This window comes from Hoplias malabaricus, chromosome 7 (assembly GCF_029633855.1).
Source record: "Hoplias malabaricus isolate fHopMal1 chromosome 7, fHopMal1.hap1, whole genome shotgun sequence".
Taxonomy (NCBI): domain Eukaryota; kingdom Metazoa; phylum Chordata; class Actinopteri; order Characiformes; family Erythrinidae; genus Hoplias; species Hoplias malabaricus.
The window spans coordinates 3,010,957-3,033,390 of record NC_089806.1 but is presented as its reverse complement, the minus strand read 5'-3'; the positions used below and the strand labels follow the sequence as shown (position 1 = coordinate 3,033,390).

Sequence of the window (22,434 nt, the reverse complement as noted above, 5' to 3'; positions counted from 1 at the left end):
TTTGACCTAAATGAACAATAAATTCTGTCTTTTTTCTGTTTACTTAAATACTTTTACATAAAAAGATGTAAATTCATCTGAGATGAAGGTGTATTAATTGTTGTTTAACAGGTAAGCACTGTGATAACTGTATAAACCTCAGTTCTGTTGTTTTTGTGGAAACACGTCTGCTAAGTGTTAAGGTGGAACATAATAGAGGGAGAACGTTACAGAACATTTTTAATACTGAAAAAGCCTCAAATATATGCTCAGTTCAAGGGCTTGAATATTATTACAGTGCCATTTAATGTGGGACAGAGCGCAGCACCTTTTAAAGTGTAACGTGGATTTGTAATTCTCACTAGAACGCGTTCTTTGACTTGATTGTGACGCATTGTGTGTGATTTAAAATTAAACGAAGTTTCTAAACCAGCGCATTTCTATAGCCACGCGTGTGTTTACAATAGCGAACATTTGCTTACTCCTCAGTCTTCAAGAACTCCGGTGCTGTCCCCAATCTCACCTCCTCTGGATTCGAGGGTCCTTAGGGAGTGAAATCAGGACGGAGAGGTGAGATTATGCACCGCACCGTGGCTCTATCCCTGCGTCGATTTGCGCCGAGTTTCCTCGGACACAAAACAAACCCCTGCAGGCCCTTGGAGCTGTGTCTGCGCCATTAAGGTTTAATGTGATGCGTCGTAACGAGTAAACGTTTCATGTGTAGCGTACAAACACTAATTAATACATTTATGAACTCTTTCTCTCTCCTGTTCGAGGCTAAAAAAACTGGCTAGCCCTGTTTAATGTATTTAGAAAACTGAAAAGCCGCTATATCCGAATGTAGAAGAGTATTACAGCTCCACTGGGTCGTGCTTATAACATTACACGCTTAAATGGACGTTTTTTTGTTTGTTTGTTTTTAAAGAAAACATTCAAATGTAAAGAATTAAGTGTCCACTAGAGGTGGGCGATACCGGGAATTGTGGATCTTCGCAACGTGACGGAGCACTAAGGTCGGATGCATCTCCAAGTAGGAGGAACAACCTAACACTAAACTTACCCCTAAATTCTGTTAGTGATTAATTTCAGATGGGTTGATTAACTAAAGGGAGATGCAATAAAAACCACAACTGTTACAGTGAACCTCATCAAATTAAATACATTTTTCTCATTCCTTTTGTTAAGGGAAATGTTAAATGTGTGTGTTTCTTTAACAAATGTGTGCTCATTGAATCACTAGTATTTAGTAGTAATCACTGATATTTAGTAAAGGTCTTTGTTTTATATAAAGATGAAATGTATGTTGCATTATTCTGTCTTTAGACTGTTTTACCAACTTTAGTCTTTAGTAGAAAAGGAATGTGACGGGAGTGCAGCTTGAAAGAGTTACACTCCTGTATCCAAGGTATCAAGAATGTTTTTTTTTTTCTCAATGAAGATGGAAAGTAGCTGGTTCCTAGAACTTTGTTTCTGTATGAAACTGTCATCTCTTCCTTCCTGATAGGTGGCTCAGCTAAGAGAGAAGGTTTCTTGTTCTCTGCCTCAGAGCAGAGCAGAGTAGAGGGTTAGTGCATGCTTTTAAATGCTCTCAATAAAAGTTACTCAAAGACCACTTTCTTTCTCATTTCTTATTAGTTGATCATTTCCATGACAAACTTCGTGTCACGAACAGGATGACTATACCCCTCAGATGCTGAAGGGACGGAGCAGCTGGGAGGACGCTCTTCAGGAGAAAACCCTGAATCAGGACGGAACACCGCTCGAGCGGGAAAGTACCGCTGAACAGTGGGCTCTTTCCCTGATGCACATGAGGATCCGTCATCCGACCTAAAACAGTGAGTAGGAACATTTTTCTCCCCCTCAGTTTTCATAGTATCTCGGCAGAATTATAGTGTGAGCTGTTAGGCATAACAGCAACAGTCGAGTGGACAGTTTGGTATACAACGGTATATTTGCATGGGGCACACCACCCTTTAACAACGGTCTTCTAGAATTAGACATGTGCTAGACACAGTGGCCTCTGGCTTCCACGAGAACAAACTGGGTGTGTGTATTGAAAACTGTGTGAGGTGTTTATTGCACTAGGTGAACTAAATTTCACTGAAGTAAAAGGTCTTTGAGAGAACTGACTTTGGGATCCTAAAGTAGTAAATGGGACCATGTGCCTTTAACGTGGACCTTGGTTATGTGTTTAGATATGCAAAAGCATTATGGTGAAGCTTCCTTGAAGTATATGGAAATATGGGTCAATTGTTATGGGTTTCCTGAGTTGGGAACATTAGTGTAAAAGGGTTGCATGCCTTTAAAAAGAAATTAACAGAGACCCCTAAGTATAAGAAAACCAGGAATTTGTGGGAAAAGTGTAAGTGGAGATGTGGTTAATTGAAGCCCACTCCAGGTAAGAGAAACAAAAACAGACGGAAGCAAAGAAGGGAGGGGGGCTGAAATTAACCAAACCTCTCAGTGTGTCTCTCTTAAGGTGGCCCATCCCGATCTCAGCGCCGCCCGACCCAGAGCACAACAGCCAGCGCAGCCGCCAGTGCAACAGCAGCAAGAGCATCCTGTAGCCACAGAAAACCCTCAACAGGAAAACCCACCCCTGTATCAACCCCAACAACGAGAACAAACATATCCCCTGGAAGAGTTAAACCAACTAACCCTCAAAGCAAGCAAACCTTCACCCGAACCCCCAAGCCTCAGCCCCAATAACACATTTCACACTTTGGACCACACCCCCATCTCTTAGCACACCATATCTCGGGACAGACAGGAGAGAAGAGAATCTGCCTTTTATGAAGGGCCAGCCATGTCATCACCAAAGTATCAGTGGTATGAGAACACCATCCAACTCCCCATGGTCACAGTATCTGGACCAGAGCGCCCTATACTGGTCCATAGATACCGGGCAGAGGATGACCTGACTGAAGTGGCCAAGTCCCTGCCTAATCACAGAGAGGTGGGGGGACAACGGTTCTCAGAACAGATACTCAGCTTCTGTCAGTCCTTTAAGCCAACCACTCATGAACTGAGACAAATCCTGATGAAGAAAATTGGGAATGATTTCTCCCAAATAGAAAGAAACTGGCCAGAAGACGACCGTCGGCTGGAAGCAGTTCAGTGGGGACCCCCGGAGGCAGCGAACCCACCCCTTCCAGACCCAAACCAGCTGTATCAGGAGTCCATCCGGCAGCTTCAAGAAAGGATTACCCAAGCATTCCCTCTTCCAGTCAGTTCTTCAAAGATCTTAGACTGTAAACAGAAAGAAGAAGAGACAGTCTTTGAGTATTTGCTGAGGTTGACACAGGTCCAACAAACTTTGTCAACAATAGAAGATCATGCCAGACACCATGAGGCGTTACAACGACAAGCAGGGGGAAAACAGAAAGCGAAACGAGAAGATGTCTTACATGCCACCATGTTAACCATGGTGCAGCAGGTGACTAATGACGGGAAAAATGGAGGCCGTGGAGGTTGGGGAAGGGGACAGGGAGGCAGGGGTAGAGGAAGAAGAGGACAAAGGGGGAGGGGAAACAGAAGAGGTGAGGACTGGTGGAACCTATGTTATGTGTGCGGCAAAGAGGGACATTTTGCTAAGGAGTGCCCTGAAGACCAACTGGGAATTACTGGAGAGCAGACTGACAAATGACGGGCGGCAGCGGGATAGGGTGGACACCCAGAGACACCTGACAGGGAAGTAACTAATCATTATTATTCTTTATATGCTAAACAGTTGAGCTCCACCTCTTTTGGGCTCCCACTAATTGCAATGAAGATACATGGCAAGACATTAAAGTTTTGGTAGACTCAGGAGCTATGTTCTGTGATTCAAACTAAACAATTTGAACTGCACCTGTTGGGAAAAACAGTGAATACACTTGGGGCAGTGGGGCATGTTACTGTAGAGAAATATTCCATACCTGTACAGTGTGATATAGCACACAGACAGATCACTCATTCCTTTCTAATGTCCGATATATGCCCCATAAACTTACTAGCACGAGATTTAATGTGCAAATTGGGATGTGTATTGACTAGCACCCCAGAAGCAGTTTGAATGGAGATGAGTGATCTTCAATTAGTACAATATAATGCCCACACGCCCTTGTATGCTTATCAATGTTAGCTGTTAAAGGGAACCTCAGATCCAGCTGGACACCTGCTTTGGCAGGCCTAGGCTGTGACCGACTTTCCAGATTACATGTCTGCTGACCAGCTTCACTGTACTTCGTATGTGCATGAAGGGCCTAACCAGGAATATGAAAAAAAGAGTTCCTGGAATGAGACCCTCCTGGAGAAACTCTCCACAGCACTCATCTCTATTGTAGTGAGGAGTGGGTGACTGCCAGTGTCTCGCTAAATTCTAAACAAAACACATTTTTTCAGTACCCCACATTTCATTGGGAAAGGCATCCAACTCAGCTCAATGGAAGGAGGTGGGGCCATGGATGTTCAGAGTCCATGGGAACCTGGGACCAAACCGTGGGTTAAATACTGTGCCCATTACAAGGCATGAAGAAAACCTCTGCATTGTACTATGCTCGCTGCACTTGCTCGGTGCACGGGTATCAGAACACCAGTGGGAACTTCAGACACCTCAGCTGGAACACTCCTCTGAAGAGGAGCTTGCTGAGGTCCCTGAAACACTGTGGGCTAAAACTAAGGATGATGTGGGGTTAATTAAAGGGTGTGCACCTGTAACAATCACTCCAAAGAGCTCTTATAGGCCTAAACAACACCAATACCCTCTAAAACCTGAAACCATAGAAGGTATAAAGTTTTTCAATCTCTATTGAAAGCAGGGGTAATTATTCCATGTCTGCACTCCCTAGTTAGAACACCTATATTTCCTGTAAAAAAGCTCGGCCGTGATGAGTGGAGGTTTCTTCAGGATTTACAGGCAGTAAATGCAGCAGTGCAGGCTAGAGCCCCAGAAGTACAAAACCCTCACACTATTTTGGCCCAAATTCCACCCAGTACAACTCATTATTCAGTGGTTGACGTAACCAATGCCTTCTTTAGCGTACCAGTGCACCTGGAAATTCAATTCTGGTTTGCGTTTTCATTTGAAGGTAAAGTGTACACATTCACATGACTCTCTCAAGGCTACTGCAAGTCTCACACCATCTATAATGCTGCCCTAAGGCAAAAAACAACTGTTGTCTTTTCTAGGTACATGTTCCTACTGCAGGTCATTCGTTCCCTCATATGCAGAAATGGAAGCTCCCCTGAAAGACATAATCCCAAGCAAGCAATGTTCCACTAGACATCTAGACTGGACTCCTGAAGCAGAGGAGGCGTTTGTGCAGCTTAAAAAGGCCCTACGACAGGTGCCTGCACTCGGGATTCCTATTCCTGAAAAGCCTTTTGTCCAACAAAACATCATTGATGATGGAAACGGAGGTTGCATGACCTCTGTGTCAGAAGCATGGAGACAGATTGAGACTAGTTGCATATTTTTCAGCAAAATTAGACCCTGTAGTACGAGGCCTTCCTTTGTGCCTCAGGGCAGTGGCAGCAGCAGAAAAGGCTGTAGTAGCATCACAAGATGTAGTTGCATATGCACTGCTCACTCTAATGGCCCCACATGCCGTATATAACATACTCCAGGACCAAAAATATCACATCTGTCGACCCAACAGTGCTTGAGATATTACACCACTTTGCTTGAAATGCCCAACATCACTATTAAACGGTGCACCACACTAAAACCATCCACCCTTCCCATTTAGGGAGAGGGAGAACCACATGATTGTGTGGCAATCTTCACTGAGGTCTTATTACCAAGGTCGGACCTCACTGATGAATCCCTCCCTTACCCAGATGTTGTCTACTATGTGGATGGATCAGCATCAAAAGATGAAACAGGTATTAATAGAGCAGGATATGCAGTTGTGTCAGATCATAAAACTGTACAAAGTGCACCATTTCCAAGCTCCTATTCCTTGCAGGGGCAGAGCTGGTAGCCCTGACCAAATAAGTTGGCAGCAAATAAATCAGTAACATTATACACTGATTCAATTTATGCTTGGGGTGTAGCCACAGATTTTGGGTGCATTTGGAAACAAAGAAAAGTTTTGACAAGTGCAGGTAAACACATAAAACATCATGAACTGGTTGACACTCTGCTCGATGCCATGCTTTTACCAAAACACTTAGCCATCTGTAAATGTGACGCATACACCAGAAAACAGGATATGGTAAGTAAGAGCAATGAAAGAGCTGATAAAGCAGCAGCAAAAGAGACAGTTCAGCAGCTCCCACAATCCATAGAGTCGTCAGAGCCTACAGCATCTCTAACAGAAATTCAATCAACTGCTACACCACATGAAAAAGCAGAGTGGGTCAAAGATAGCTGTGGGGTATGGATACATACACCCACTAACAAATCCTGTTTACCAGAAACTTATATGAAAGGCCTTATAAAGATTGCTCATGGGTGTAGCCACATGAGCAAAGGGGGAATAGTGGACAGTATACAGCAGTACTGGTATGGCAAAAGACTCTCTATACTAACTCAATTTTTGTACCTCCTGCCTGGTATGTGCTCAAAATACCAGCAAACGGGGAACCACTAAAACACCTCTAAATGGACAGAGGCATTTGCAACGAGCAAACAGGATGTGCAAGCGGTAAGCAAAGCTCTTCTCACAGAAATTATTCCCAGGTGGGGCCTTCCGACACGTATCTCGAGCGATAATTGCACCCCTTTTGTGTAGCAAGCATTAAAACATCTTACTAAGAATAGACATGAGAAAACTAAATTGTAGCTATCACCCTGCCAGTACAAGAACAGTGGAACACGCCAATGGCACCATTAAATCAGGACTAGCAAAAATGACTCAAAGCACAGGTCTCACATGGCCGAAAGCGCTACCATTTGTCCTCTTGCAAACCAGAACAAGACCACAAGCCAGAACAGTGTAGTGCTTTCAAAATCGTGTTCGGAAGATCCCCCAATACAGGAATAGGACCTCCCCTGCCAGCAGAAACCACGTGGGCAGAACATAATTTCCTTCGGTACTGCGTAACACTGCATGAGTCTTTTTTTTCTGTCTAAGCAGGTTAAAGCAGCACTACCCAGTTCAACCGAGACCCCACTCCACAGCTTCAAACCAGGAGACCAAGTCCTGGTAAAGGATCTGTGGAGAAACAAGAGGAACCAACCTGGGTGGAAGGGACATTTCCAGGTCCACCACACCCATTGCAAGAAGGCTCCATAAGAAGCCAGCGTGCACACCGAGGACCCCATCACCTAACAGGAAGTCCATAACGCCCCAGTAGTCGGGACTGCAGGAAGAAGGGGAGTGCCCCTCTGAGAGCAGGTACGTCAAGAAACGAAAGGGCTATGGCTTTCCTGTGTCTGGTGGTTTTGGGGCTCCTGATTGCTCCAGGAGGAACCTTCTACACTCCCACAGGACAGGGAGGAATGTCCTTGACAGAAATGTTAGGACCAAACAAACAAGTGATATACAACCCTAGAGAAGGAGAGAATGTCACCATCTCATGTGATCCAGTAAAGGTTCGGAGCAAAGTATACTCATATGAAGGGTATAACAAATATTGGTGCAGAGACCCATGTAATGAATGGAACACTGTATTAGGGTCCACGAACAACGTATATAAGCAGGTCAAAATAACTGAACGGGCAGACAATAGAAATGGTATCACTATCCACCTGAGTGGCAACTGGAACCAAATCATGCGTTCTGGCAAATATTGGTGCTGCATCGACAGGGCAGGTAGAGACTATTGTAGTCCAGTAATACTTACTGTTCAGAAAGCAGTAGAAAAGAAAGAGGAGCAAAACCTCTCTAGGAGAATAGAACTTGGTCCACTCGTTACCAGGTGGATAGAGACTAGTGATTAATAATCAAAGGGGGAATTGGGAAGGGAAATTTTAAATGTGTGTGTTTCTTTAACAAACGTGTGCTCATTGAATCACTAGTATTTAGTAGCAATCACTAATATTTAGTAGAAATTAGTAGTAATCACTGATATTTAGTAAAGGTCTTTGTTTTATATAAAGATGAGCTGATTATGAAATGTATGTTGCATTATTCTGTTATTATTAGACTGTTTCACTAACTTTCGTAGAAAACTAATGTGAGGGGAGTACACAGGAGTGCAGCTTGAAAGAGTTACACTCTTACTTCCAAGGTATCAAGGACGTTTTTTTTTTCTTTTCAATGAGCATGAGATGTAGCTGGTTCCTAGAACTTTGTTTCTGTATGAAACTGTTATCTCTTTGTCCCTGATAGGTGGCTCAGCTAAGAAAGAAGGTTTTTGTTGTCTCTCTCAGAGCAGAGTAGAGGGTTAGTGCATGCTTTTAAATGCTCTCAATAAAAGTTACTCAAAGACCACTTTCAGTCTAATTTCTTATTATTAGTTAATAATATCCATGACACTTTCAAATTTCTTAATCAACGTCACAAAGCTCTGCGCAGCTGATTGAATGCAGCTCATCAAGCTGAGATCCGCAGCCACCGGCAATGTGTCCGGAAGGTGACATCAAGTAGGTATTCTGGAATATCTTTAATTTCATACTGAGTAGATAATATTTTTGGGTTAGAACTTAACTAATATTGTTGATGCTTGACTTGTATATGTTTGTTTGTGTTTGTGTTCCAGAGAGGCTTGTTTGCAATGAAACCAAAAGGCCTGCAGAAGGGCGGCCAGAAAAATAATTTGGAAGAAGCTGAGTAAGTGTTGCTCCATGAACAATTTCCTCTTCTGACTTTGTTTGACTTGTATTGGATTTTTTATGTTATGTATAGAACAACTTGAAGAGGACCCATCTACATTTGTGGCGCACCAGTTTTTTGGGCTGTTAGCGGGGAATTTAATCACACAAGTTCTATGTGCTGCTCAGGAGGTGGCAGCATTCCAACTGGTGGCACTGGGAGAGTCTCCCCAAATTTCTGGTGAACATGAGAAGCCACCTCAGGGGTCAGGCCCCAAAAGGCCCTGCCCAGCAACCGAAGGCTTAAAGGACCCTCTGAAACTCATGATGATTGGTCTTCCTCTAAAAATAGAGGAAGAGGACGAGGACCCCTGCATACCCTCCCAGTAGTTCCAGCAATGCCTGTTGGAGTCTACACTGATTAAGTCTGTGAGTTAAGCACTATACATTTTAATTAAAAAATAAATGATCCTGTGGTTTCATTTCCATTCTTGTTTGTTTTCCATGTCCTGGGAACCAAACTGCATGGTGAGCATGAATATGCCATTTCACCGACCATTGTTGTTTGGTCACCTGTCTTCAGGAAAATTTAAATGAAATTGCCAATGGTCAAAATTCATTGTTTGAACCAACAAAACATAGTCATTGAACTAGACACATCTTCAGAACAGGATCAGGAAGTGCAAAATCAGTAGTTTTTTTTTGTTTTTATTTAGGGATGAACAAACAACTGTTTTTGGCAAAATCACATAATCACCTAATATGTAAATAGTTTTGTTCTTAGTTTAAAGATTTTATACATTTTTCTTTGTAAATAAACACACACATTTATATATTGTTTTTGTTTTGATGTTTTAAATATCATAGCATTAAAAGAAAATTTTAATAATTCGTTTTTAATGTTATTGTTATTAAACAAATGAACCTTTATTATCATAACTTCATAACATGTTATTATGAACAAAACCACTTAGGATTTTTAAAAGACTATATGGGAAATTGCATGGTTAGGTGAAAGGAAGTAAGTTTTGAAACAGTCTCAGTGTATATTCAGTTATTGCAATTCTGACAATTTCATTTTCATTATGAACACTTTCATAATTGTATGCAGTAAACACTAAACTGGGTTGCATTACCAAGGTGAAACTTTGACCCATTTGTAATAAAGTTTCTTAACTTTACCTAAACAACTTTATATCGACATGTTGTCATTGCATAGTACAGGGGTCCCGAATAAGCCTCCCGCAGTCCAAGTCCAGACCCAGACACTGTCCTATCCATACTTGGACCAGTAACTGATATACTATTAAGAGCTGTTTAGGAGTGTTTGTTTCAAATGGTGTGTCTCTAGCTGTGCGGGAAGAAATTAACTAAGATAAATATGAACTAAATATTATGGCTACAATATGGCAATGAATTATTAACTAAGAAACATTTAGTTAATAATTTCTATTAACTTCCTACATCAAATATGTACTGGTCAGGGTTTTTTAGCTTTATACCATGACCAGAGAGAACACAAACTCTAAACACAACATAAACTACATTATAAAACTGTATGTATATATATATATATATATATATATATATAAAATGTCAATGTTGTCCTATCTGTTCCTTGACACTACTCTTAACAATATACTGAATTAAAATGAATCCTATTTCTGTTTTGCCAAAGAGTGTGGTCTCTCTTCTTGTTGGGGAATACATGTCAGTATTTTCTCCTTTAAAAACTGTGATATTCTATGATATTCTATTATGACATTGTTTCTTCATAAAAGCCTAAAAGTCAAGCAGTAGCTGATGTCTCTGTAGAAAGTTCCATTCTAACACTACTGCAACATTTAAGGTGGAATTGGAAGGTTTAGAAAGAACTGCTGAATAAAAATCTAAATTAAGTTAGACTCACCCTTTTCTTTTGATTACCTGTCAAAATATTAAAAACAAGTGATCTATGACAGAAATGACACAGAATCCTCAACAAATAAATATTAAATATATCAATTTAATGCGAAGTGTGTCCAACACGTGCCTTGCTACATCTGACACGTTCTGCGGGGTATCATAGGTCTGTCTAGCCCTGCAGATGGTCTAAGACAGCTTTTCAAAAGTTGCTTTGGACATTTGACAAAGCAGAAGGCAGAATCAGAGTTTGCCCTTCCAGGTTTATGGTTAATGTTGCCACATTATGCCCAGTGTTTCTGAACTACATCACAGATGTAAAGAGATGGTGTATGGCTGTAAAATTTATTATAATCCAAGCAAAACCCACTGAAATCTCTCTATCTTGCTTGTATAAAAACATCCGCTGATCATGGAAGCCTAGGTCAGTTGAAGTGTCTTTGCACATAGAAGAAGGAAACATGAATCATTTCACATTATTTTCTGCTAAAATTTCTTTATTGAGTGTAACATTTGCAAATAATTTGGCTGGAGACCACACTGGAAGGACTGGATCATTATTCAGGTACAATGTCAGGTTCTAAGCTGTAAATTCAAGGCAAAAAAAATATATTATTTTAAATGTGTTGTTATGGTTTAATTTCAAATGTACATACCATAAGAAATGGGAAATTACACTACATTTGGTCCATTTTAAACAATTCAGCATGTTTCTGAGTAAGTTGTTTTAAAATTATTTTCAGTACCTTACTGCAGTTCATGTGTGGCTTTTAGCATAATTTGATTCTGTAAAATTAATATCCCCAGTAATATTAGGTAGTGTTAACATATGAGCTTCCTTTGCTGTTCCTTCCAAACATTTGACTACATAAACTGTTTAGAATTCCAAAAGGTTTTTTTTAAGGAAACTGTGAATAGAAATGGTTGAAAGTGAAAATGATCACTGCAGTTTTCAAATATTTACAACTATAACTCAAATCACTAAACTATTCCACATGCTGAACAAGAAAGGTTTTGAATACATTAAACCCCACATTGTAGACCAGCCTGACGTGGGCTTCCTACTCCCCTCACTGCTCCATCATTTAAGGTAAGAAGGTGTGGAAATTCTACTGTCCTTTCCTCAAATGAAGAAACTGTCACTAAAACTCAATTAAATTCTTCCAGCATGTTCAGGTAGCAAGATATTTCATTACGGCTTGCTACAGACACAACATCAAATAAAACACAATATTAAAGTTTTTTTTACTTTATAATAATAATAATAATAATAATAATAATAACTTTATAATTAAGCAAACATGTCCCTGACATACATTGACACCTACTTGTCTATTATTGTTTTACAGAAATGTTAATGCTACTTATGCAAAGTTCTTGGAGTTTCTACAATTTCAGCACAAAAAATAATACTCCTTTCAGGTCTAGTCCACATGTACTGTCATCAGACTCTTCTGGAGTTGTCAAGTGGACTTGCCCACAATAATCAATTCTTCCTCAATCATCAGGATCATCTGAAGTCATCAGATCCATCTGTTTGGGAAAAGGTAGAAAGAATAACACGTTACAATATGCTGTCCAACATGTTGAAGAAAATTACAAAATACCACCAAAGACATTTTCAAATTCCTCAGGGTATTCAGGATTATAACTCACTAAAAAATTTGGTCAAACCTGAAACTCAGGCTTCCAGTTCCCCAGCCAACATGTCTCCATCTCTCTCTTAATGCATTTATGGACATTTAATTCCAAATTTCTGAAGGTAATCCCACACTCGGTGCAGTGGTCCTGCTTCTGTTTTGGGTGTAAGCACTGATGTGTTTGGAGATACCTCCGTTCACTAAAACTCTTCCCACACTCTGAGCACTTAAAAGGTTTCTCTCCTGTGTGAATGTACTGGTGTCTTTGGAGATTAATCAGTCTCATAAAATTCATCCCACACTCGGAACAAAAATATGGTTTCTCTCCTGTATGAATGCGCTCGTGTGTTTGGAGATTCTGCAGGCAATTAAAACTCTTCCCACACCCTGAGCACTGATACGGTTTCTCTCCTGTGTGAATGCGCTTGTGTCTTTGCAGTGAAGTATTTGTTGTAAAACTTTTCCCACACTCTGCGCAGGAAAACTTTTCCTCTCCTGTGTGAATCCGCTGGTGTATTTGGAGATTCCTTAGTCTCATAAATTTCATACCACACTCTGAACAGGAATATGGTTTTTCTCCAGTGTGAATGCGCTGGTGTATTTGGAGATGACCTAGCTGAGTAAAACTCTTCCCACATTCTGAGCACTGAAATGGTTTCTCTCCTGTGTGAATAAGCTGGTGTTTTCTGTGAGAACTCTGTTGATTAAAACTCTTCCCACATTCTGAGCACTGGTACGGTTTCTCTCCAGTGTGAATGCGCTGGTGTATTTGCAGAAGACGCTCTCTATTAAATTTCTTTCCACATTCTGAGCACTCATAGGGTCTGTCTCCAGTGTGAATTCGCTGGTGGTCTTTCAGAGAACTCTGGTGAGAAAAATTCTTGCAACACTCTGAACAGGAATAGGGTTTCTCTCCTGTGTGAACACGCTGGTGACATTGGAGTTGACTCTGATAATTAAAACTCTTTGCACACTCTGAGCAGTCATATGTTTTCTGTTTGTCTCTAGTTTTCTGTGCTTTTCCAGTAGATGTGTCACTGGAAAGAGCAGTTGATGATGTTTCTGGAGAAACTGAGCTTCCACACTCCGTATCCACACATTTAATCTCTCCTGATTTCTGCATTATGATAGATTCCTTTTGGTTATATTTTGTAATGTAAATGTATTGCAATCCAAGAGTTGGAGTTTTTTCTGGAAGAGAAGGAAAAAAATAAATGTGAAATATAACAAAAGTTGGGAAGGGGCAAAAACCTTACTTACCTGGCTGCAAATAAGCCTTTGTTCACGAACTACTGTGTTTGAGGTACCAACTAAAGCCAGAGGGGTATTTGAAGAATGAATCACTTATCATGCAGCTGGCATCTTGAATCAAGTGAGAACAGGCAAACAAACAAATAACATTTATATTTTAAAAATCGTCTGGCAAACCTGCAATGATTAATCACCTCCATTCCCAAACTCTTAAGCAGAGTCAGTAAAAGGAAACTCCTTTCCCCTAGCTTTTCCAGAAATAATGTTTGTATATTGTTTATTGAACTAACTAAAAAGAAAAAAAAACTGTTAATGTAAACATAAATTATCATATGCATACATTTGTTTTAATGAAATATATTCACATTCAAACTTCAGCGACAGTGTTTTTTTTTTCTCCGTTGCAGCGGTCCGCATGTAAACAAACCAGAGGGAGCAGGAGTTCACCAGAATTGTTGACACTGCCTTTAAACTGAGAAATCCTTTGTGGAATAACCCCCAGACTTTCATAGAAACCAAGCACTCTGAAAAACTTGTCTGCAGTTGTTACTCTTATTGCTCCTTTTCATCACGTCAATTGGTGTGGAATGTTCATTACTTGGCACCTCATGCTTTCAGAGAACACCTCTGTGTGAACCCACCCTGACCGTGGGTTTTTAGCTCAGCTCTGGTGAATACAAGTGTAAACTTTGTTATCTGAAATCTTAATGTTCGTGAACACAGGAGAAACTTGGTTATCTACATTTAAAGTCATTCAGTTGTTTGTTGGAAAATTATCCGATTGATTTACAGGGGGGTCAAGTATTTTGCGAAACAATATTTTACAACATAAATTTATTGGATAAAAATGTATACTGTGACATATAAAATATTTACAAGAATATTATATTTTATATATTGTTTCACAGAAAATTTACAAAAATATAAAATAATTTATAGTAGAAAATAGTCTACTAAAAGGTGAGAGAGCGAGACCCAAACTAAAATGGGTCTGAACAGTGTTGGTGGTCCAGAACCACCTTTTTAAATAAAAAACCCAGTGTATTTTCAGAAACAGATTTACACAACGAGGTCAAAAGTATGAGGACACCTGACCACCCCACAGCCCCAGCTAAGAGCTAGCATTAGCCTCCTGAGCTGAGTGTGGAGCAGCTCCCACATTTCCCCCATTCTTCATCTTCTTTTACAGAGAGAGAACATGTGTCCCCCGTTTCTGTGAGAGTGAGTTCAAACCCAGTGTAAACAGTGTGGAAAAGTCTTACAGAGATCTTTACCTTCAGTAAAACACCTCCTGATTTAGCTCCAGCTCACAGCTCTCCTTCTGCTCCTCCCTCACATACACTCCCCTCCCACAGCACCGCCCCCTACACTCTCATTGGCTGCAACGCTCTCGTTGGCCAACAGCGCCACAACAATATACAGTAAAAGTCCCCACAAACAAGAACTAGGATCAGCTGAGCTACTCACTGTGTCAAAATAAAAGGTACACACAAAAAGTACACACCTCAGTAACCAGAGCTGTGTCAAAAAAATGTCACTTTAACTGGTAAAGTGCAGTCATGTTAACCATGTTAATCACAACCTTTTTATGTTTAAGGTGAAGACAAAAAAAACTGTTGTTTTAACAAGGCTGAAGTTTAACTTGTCTATAATTTTTTATTCACAGTTTGAATCACTTTCACTCTGTGTTCACCTTAATACAGTTAGCACTCTCCTGAATTGAGTCAGTTCCATCTATATCAAAAACAAGCAATATTACCCACCTATGGAAGAGGAATAGAGTAACATCCTCATCTCAGTTTATGTTTTTCAACATTTGGAGTCTCTTTGTTGTCTAAACCCCCCCCCCCCCCCCCAACATTTTTCTGCCATGAACAGAGAGAGAGAAAGATTAGCTTACTGGACCTAGAGAGCAGCAAATGATGAGGAAATACCATTAGATTTTTATAAAGTTTTTTTTTTTATTAAAATCATGAACGTAGCCTTTAATTCAGTTGGATTGGAAAAAAATCTTTGATTCTAAACTCAACACAATCCTTCCATCATCTACAGCTGGCAAGAAACTTTAGGATAGTGTGCAAAGAGGACAAACACAAAAGTAAATAATACTTCATTACACAAATTTATTCAACTTGTGTGATTAATGTTATACAGTAAAATAACTGCAACTTAAGTGTAATTCTTGGCAACTCTGTCAATTGCTGCACATGAAAACACTACTGTATTCAGACATAGTCCAAATATACTCAGAAATATTAATCACATCCTTCCACAATCATAAAGTTAATTTACAATCATCAGATACATAAACAACCTTCCGTAGATCCATCTTCTTGGGGATATTTCTCAAGTTTAATGTGTCACTGTGTTTTTGCAAAGCGTTGGAGAAAACTACCTATTTTGACCACCGATGTCCCTAAATCCTCAAATGTATTTAGTGTAATTCTAAATAAACATACACATCTCTGTGATTGAGTGGCATGGTGGCACAGCATGTTGTGTTGCAGTCACACAGCTCCAGGGACTTGAAGGATGTGGGTTCGATTCTTGCTCCAGGTGAAAGTTTGGTATTTGAGAACTTTCTAGTTAAACCCTTCCCACACTCTGAGCATGGATATGGTCTCTCCCATGTGTGAATTTGTTTCAGAAACATAATTTCTACCTTGTTCCATCATACCCTCCAGGGCTTCTGTAGGTCTAGCTGCTTTTGTAGGATTATTCTCCTCAGGGCCTTGTGAACATCCACTGTTTATTAGGTGAATGATGGGTCCTGTGTGCTTTATATGCCAGCAATATTACCTGCAGAGTACTTGGTAGCAACAAAGTTAGCTAATAAGCTCTCAGTAGGAGTGTTGCTAACCGATCAGAATTCAGTAGCAATGACATAAACAAATTATTCATGAATAAAAGTAACCAATCAGCATTCAGTAGCATGGTTGGCTACTAAAATCACAGAGCATTAGCGAGTGTATGTGTTCCCTATGGAAGGGAAAATGGAAATCAGGGACAGTTTAGAGGTGAGGGGACTTTGAACAACATGAAGGGTCAAGAGAGGGTGGGGTGTAAATGTGCATTACAATGGATGTATATATAGCACTGTGATTTTTTTCAGTAGTATAGAGGCTAGAGTGAAGGTTTTGACCCTTTTTCTTCATTCCTGGTTTATCCTTGAGCCTAAAACTTTGTTGAATTTCCTCGCAGGTAACACGGCCATAGAATTTTCAAATATTAATAGTTATGTTTAAAAAAAGTTCACAATGCATACCAAAGACATTATTGGTGTCCACTTTGATCACATACTGTATATTAAATTCACTGAACAAATCCTTTTAAATGTTTAAATGTAGTAATGTTTATTAGATTTCACAATGGATTACTAAGGCACTGTTTTTAATATAAATCATTACGAATAGTTTTCTTTGATGAAAATTTTTTTATACAATAATTATTTATATATAAAATGAAAAAATATAAATATTTTATTTAAATATGTCACATTAACACTCATATGCATGAATATCAAGCAAAAGAAAGAAAATTGTTGAGTAAATAATTTCAGTATGCTGCTCCATCCTGGCCAGTGCTGAAAAAGACATTATATATAATATCTTTTTTCAATACACAGAGAAGCATATGTAACATGTCAGAATGTAGTAAATTAATGTAAAATATTTATCCATACAATTACATATTTCATTGACTGATACATAATGAATGAGTAACTCAGAAAGTTGGAGTGGAGCTCAGTACATGCATAATCTCTCTGGATAGGTTTGAAAGCACATCAGTTGGTGTATTGATATATAATTCCCATTTGCTCCAAAATAATATACTCAAGCTACAAATTTGGAAGGGTGAGCAACAAAGAAGCAAATCCGGAGCCGAACCAACTCAAACAAAGAAACCCCAATGGGCATATTAAGGACTTCAATGGGACCACAAGAAAAGCAGTAGGCAGAAGTTGAAATCATACTTAAAAATATATAGGAAGGAAGAAAATTTCACATCACTCAATGGAAGTGAATAAATAAAACAGGTCAGTCTCTACCACAGATTAAAGAGTAACTGCAACTGTTTAAATGAACAGATGAAACATATCACTCTGTAATAATATTAACGACAATAATATTGTTATTAATAATAATAATAATATATAACAGCCCTGCTTAAAATTTGAATACCAAACTGTCAAAAAAAGATATTTATTTTGGTCAGTTCTGCCTCTGAAGGTCTGCTTTGTCTTGGTTCCATAAAGAACCATTTTTATGTAAGAAATATATGTGAAAAAAACTTTTAATGGCTTAAAGATCAATCACTCGTCTTATGATTCTTTACACATTTAAACATATCAGCCAAACTGGTTCTTTATGGAACCAAAAGTGATTTTCATCACATCTCTCAAAGAACCTTGTGTAGCACCTTTATTTTTAAGAGTGTATAGGCATGAATGTGATGTGTCATCTTACTTTGGTGATCAGTCAAACGTTACCACCCCCTAATGGGGGGGGGGGTGCGAACACAACAACAATGGAGCAGAAAGAAAGAAAGAGAGAGAGAGAGAATATGAAGGTGTGGAAATTGAGTTAGAGACAAAATGAGGTAACAGAGGAACCAGGAGAGATTGAGAGTATGAAGATTATGTACAAGGTGGGGGTGGCGGCACAGATACCACTTCTCCTCTTTGCAGATCATTTTCTGGTGCTAATGTTAACTCTCCCCCTTGCCCCACCTCTAAACGTAACTGAAGTGCCACTCCTAAAGTGCCTCCCCCTCCCCCACTACCATTTGTGAGCATTTTTCAAACTTTTGTGTAGTACTTTTGTGGCTGCAAGTAAGGAGAGTGGGATACTCTGCCATAGGATATTTTTGTCTTATTCTGTGTATGATTACATTTTCAATTAATTATATATGCAGTACATGAGCAAAAGGCAAGAACATTAACTAACACAGTTGTCACTTGTTTATCTAACGTAAGTTATCATAGTTTTTAAAAGTATTAGGTCTTGTCTGGGTTTGTTAATGCCTTACTTCATGTTAGTCAACACAAAGTATTACCCATATCTTTAAATCAGATTAATCCTTAAACACACACAGGTTCATCCCCACACATAGGATCTGCTTTGGGAACAGTCAAAAGAAAACCACATTTTAAAATAAATGGCATTCTGTCACAGCAGGATTCTTAAACTCCCCAAAGTTTACATAATGCAGCTTTAAGCAAAATAATCCTTTGCATGATGTGCATGATTTAGTAATAAACAAAACAATATTAAATGGTCATTAATAACTTATTCATATAGACTCAATAATCCCTGAAACTCAAACTTCCTCATCTCTACTTCTTTCTTAATGCAATTAAGAACGTTTAGCCTCCAGTTGTCTCAAGGTAAGTCCATACTCAGCACAGTGGTTCTGATTCTATTCTGGGTGAAGGCACTGATGTTTCTTGAGCTTCCTCTGTTCAGTAAATCTCTTCCCACACACTGAGCACTGATACGGTTTTTCTCCTGTGTGAATTCGCTGGTGATTTTTTAGAGAACGCAGTTGACCAAACCTTTTGACACACTCTGAGCATTGGTACGGTTTCTCTCCAGTGTGAATGCGCAGGTGTTTTTCTAGTGAACGCAATTGAGTAAAACTACTCCCACACACTGAACACTTATACTTTTTCTCCCTTGTGTGAATGAACTGGTGTTTTTTTAGAGAACGTAGTTGAGCAAAACTCTTTCCACACTCTGAACACTGATAAGGTTTTTCTCCTGTGTGAATGCGTTGGTGCCTTTTTAGAGAACTCAATTCAGTACAACTCTTCCCACACATTGAGCACTGATATGGTTTCTCTCCTGTGTGAACACGCACATGTATTTTAAAAGAACAAATGTGATTAAAGCTCTTTCCACACTCTGAACAGGAATACGGTTTCTCTCCGGTGTGAATGCGCTGGTGTGACTGGAGATGATCCAGATGATAAAAACTCTTCCCACACTCTGAGCATTGATATGGTTTCTCTCCCGTGTGAATCCGCTGGTGGCGTAAAAGTTGACTGTGTCTTCTAAAACTCTTCACACATTCTGAGCACCAGTACGGTTTCTCTCCTGTGTGAGTGCGCTGGTGTCTTTGGAGATGACTCTCTCTATTAAATCTCTTTCCACACTCTGAACAGGAGTATGGCTTCTCTCCTGTGTGAATGCTCTGGTGTCTTCTGAGACAACTCTGTTGATAAAAGCCTAGCCCACACTCGGGACAAGAATACGGTCTCTCTCCTGTGTGAATGCGCTGGTGTGTCTGAAGAGAACCCAGCCTAGTATAACTCTTCCCACACTCTGCACAGGAAAATTGTTTCTCACCAGTGTGAATGGACTGATGTTCTTTCAGACATCGGAGGTAAGAAAATCCCCTCCCACACTCTAGACAGGAATATGGTTTCTCTCCGGTGTGAACACGCTGGTGTATTTGGAGATGACTTTGTCTATAAAAACTCTTCCCACACTCTAAGCAGGTAAATGGTTTCTTTCCCGTGTGAATGAGCCGGTGTATATTTAGAGCACTGCGATGGGAAAAAGTCTTTTCACACTCTAGACATGAATATGGTTTTTCTCCTGTGTGAACACGTTGGTGACTTTTAAGATGTCTGTGTTGAATAAAACTCTTTCCACACTCTGAGCAGTCATATATGGTCTTTTTATCTGTAGTTTTATGTGTTTGTTCAGCAGATGTGTTTGTGTGGAGAAAAGTTGAAGATATCTCTGTAGAACTGGAGATTTCACACGTCATATCCTCACATTTAATCTCTCTTAATTCCATCATTGTGATATATTCCTCTTGGTAAATACTCCTGTGTGCTTTCCTTGGCTGGAACAGAAAAATAACAAGATTTTAATTAAAAATTATAATAAAGAATTTGCACAGTAGAATAGGCATTAGACTAGATTGAAAAAAAAGCATGTTTCATCTCCCGCTGTAAGATCACACCTGACACAGAAATTCTCCAGCTGGATGCTGAATGTGTGAAACACCACTCCATGACATCTCTAGACAAGATACTTCAGAGTTTCTCTAGAAATCCTCTGGCTTTCATGTGTGAAAGGGAGCTGCTATAATTGCAGCTCAGACAGACAGTTCTTATCAGTTATATTTTCCAGAAACCACAAGGTATTGTTGCTGGGGTCAGGTTGGGAATATTTCTAACGTGATCATTTCTGATTGATCAGAACAGGCAAGTGCTCAGTTTAATAAATTACAGTTGGTTAAGATAAAAGGTGAAGCAACACTGAGCTGGCGATAGTCTGCAGGAGAATAAGGAGACAAGAAGAGAAAAAGTAGATTAGAGAACATGGAGGGGCACTGGAAGATCAAAGAGGATAAAAGGCTCCATGGTTGACTTCTGTGTCCTATGGTCATTATGAAGAGGAGGGTGTGTGATGAGAAGTCATCAAGCAAAACCAGCAAATATGTAATCCTAGTCCTAGATGATGACCTCCTTTCAATGATTTACAGGCCATAAAATAGCAAAACAATTATGCAATAAATAGAGTTTAATACATGTATATTCATATTGTGAAATATTCTGGTATTTTAGAAGACTACACTTATTAAATTAACAGGATATTACACAATAAATGTTCTTATTTCCAATCATCTCAGGCCTCATTTTTAAAAGAAGTACTTGAGGTGGAGGAAGGTGGAGGTCCATCAAACCGTGGAATACCACACAGGAACTACTACTGCTGTGAATGGACTGAGAAGAATGAAGCTCTCTGTAAGACATTTCAGAAGTTCACCCTAGAACTGCAGGGGTCCATAGCACAGTCTCTCCAATGGGACGCTCTGGAGTAGACACACATGAGGATAAGGGCCCCATGCCCAATGCTACGTGTGGGCTAGAGAGGTGTGAACTGTGTTCTTTACAATGAGTCTAGCAGTGTTGGTGGAGAACCACCTTTTTACCTCCCAGTGTATTTTCAGAAACAGAGATTTACACAACGAGGTCAAAAGTAAGAGCTAGCATTAGCCTCCTGAGCTGAGAGTGGAACAGCTCCCACATTTCTCCCATTGTCCATCTTCTTTTTCAGAGAGAGAACATGTCCCCCGTTTCTGTGAGAGTGAGTTTAAACCCAGTGTAAACAGTGTGGAAAAGTCTTACACAGATCTTTACCTTGAGTAAAACACCTCCTGATTTAGCTCCAGCTCACAGCTCTCCTTCTGCTCCTCACTCACACACAGTCCCCTCCCACAGTACCGCCCCCTGCACTCTTACTGGCTGTAGCGGTACTCTGATTGGCCCACAGCACCACAACAACATACAATAAAAGTCCACTACAACAAGAAACAGGACCGATGAGCCATTCACTCTGTCAAAATAAAAGTTCTGTTCCTAAAAATAAAACACATTTAATTCACTCATTATTTCAAATAAAAAGTGCCACAAAATGACTAATAATATGCAGTCAATCTAACTGCAGTTTCAAAATATGTTGTACCGACAGACTCCACAGTCTTCTGACCCATATTGTGTCCAAGAGTACAACATTTATTATATAGGTCATTATTTGGGTGCTTTGCAAATGTCTTGCGCCCTCTCTAGAGTGTGTGATTACTTGCGGCCAGTGATTCCGGGTAGGCTCCGGACCCACCGCGCCCCTGAACTGGATGAGGGTTACAGATGTTGTTTGTTTTCAGTATTGTTAAGACGATGCTGAAAAGACTTCAATGCCAACACAACTCTTTTGTTGCAAATAATCAGGTTTATTACAATGAAAAGAATATCATCTTAACAAGAACCAATGGACTGCTTGTTGAGAGGTTTAGTCAATGCATTCTGGCATTTTCACCCCATCCTCAACTTATATAGGTTGGTTTGTGTCTACCTAAGATTAATGGTATGGCTTTTGTTTACTTCATTTCCTGTTCTGGTAAAGAAAGATAACTTGTAAGGACATCCTCTCCTGCTACCTCCAAGAAAGAATCTTAAACTAACATCCC

The 22,434-nt window shown here is 39.7% G+C and overlaps 1 protein-coding gene and 1 long non-coding RNA gene across 3 annotated transcripts; one reads left to right on the top strand and one right to left on the bottom strand.

Annotated features, from left to right (window-relative positions):
- The first annotated feature begins 784 nt into the window (after positions 1 to 784).
- LOC136701665 (uncharacterized) lies at positions 785 to 10,277 on the top strand. Of its 2 annotated transcripts, none has more exons than XR_010803831.1 (4): positions 785 to 992; positions 1,615 to 1,814; positions 7,041 to 8,491; positions 8,608 to 10,277. It is a non-coding gene; the product is annotated as an uncharacterized lncRNA (long non-coding RNA). The 2 variants fall into 2 exon arrangements; XR_010803830.1 differs by having other exon boundaries at positions 910 to 1,009.
- Positions 10,278 to 11,054: 777 nt separating this feature from the next.
- LOC136701658 (zinc finger protein 850-like) lies at positions 11,055 to 21,680 on the bottom strand. Its single transcript, XM_066676300.1, has 5 exons — positions 21,608 to 21,680; positions 18,937 to 20,304; position 14,839; positions 12,236 to 13,176; positions 11,055 to 12,094 (listed from the first exon to the last, which is right to left on the bottom strand). The coding sequence occupies exons 2-5, from the start codon at positions 20,257 to 20,259 to the stop codon at positions 12,059 to 12,061; spliced, it is 2,301 nt and encodes a 766-aa protein (XP_066532397.1). The 5' UTR covers positions 20,260 to 20,304; positions 21,608 to 21,680; the 3' UTR covers positions 11,055 to 12,058.
- Positions 21,681 to 22,434: the final 754 nt, after the last annotated feature.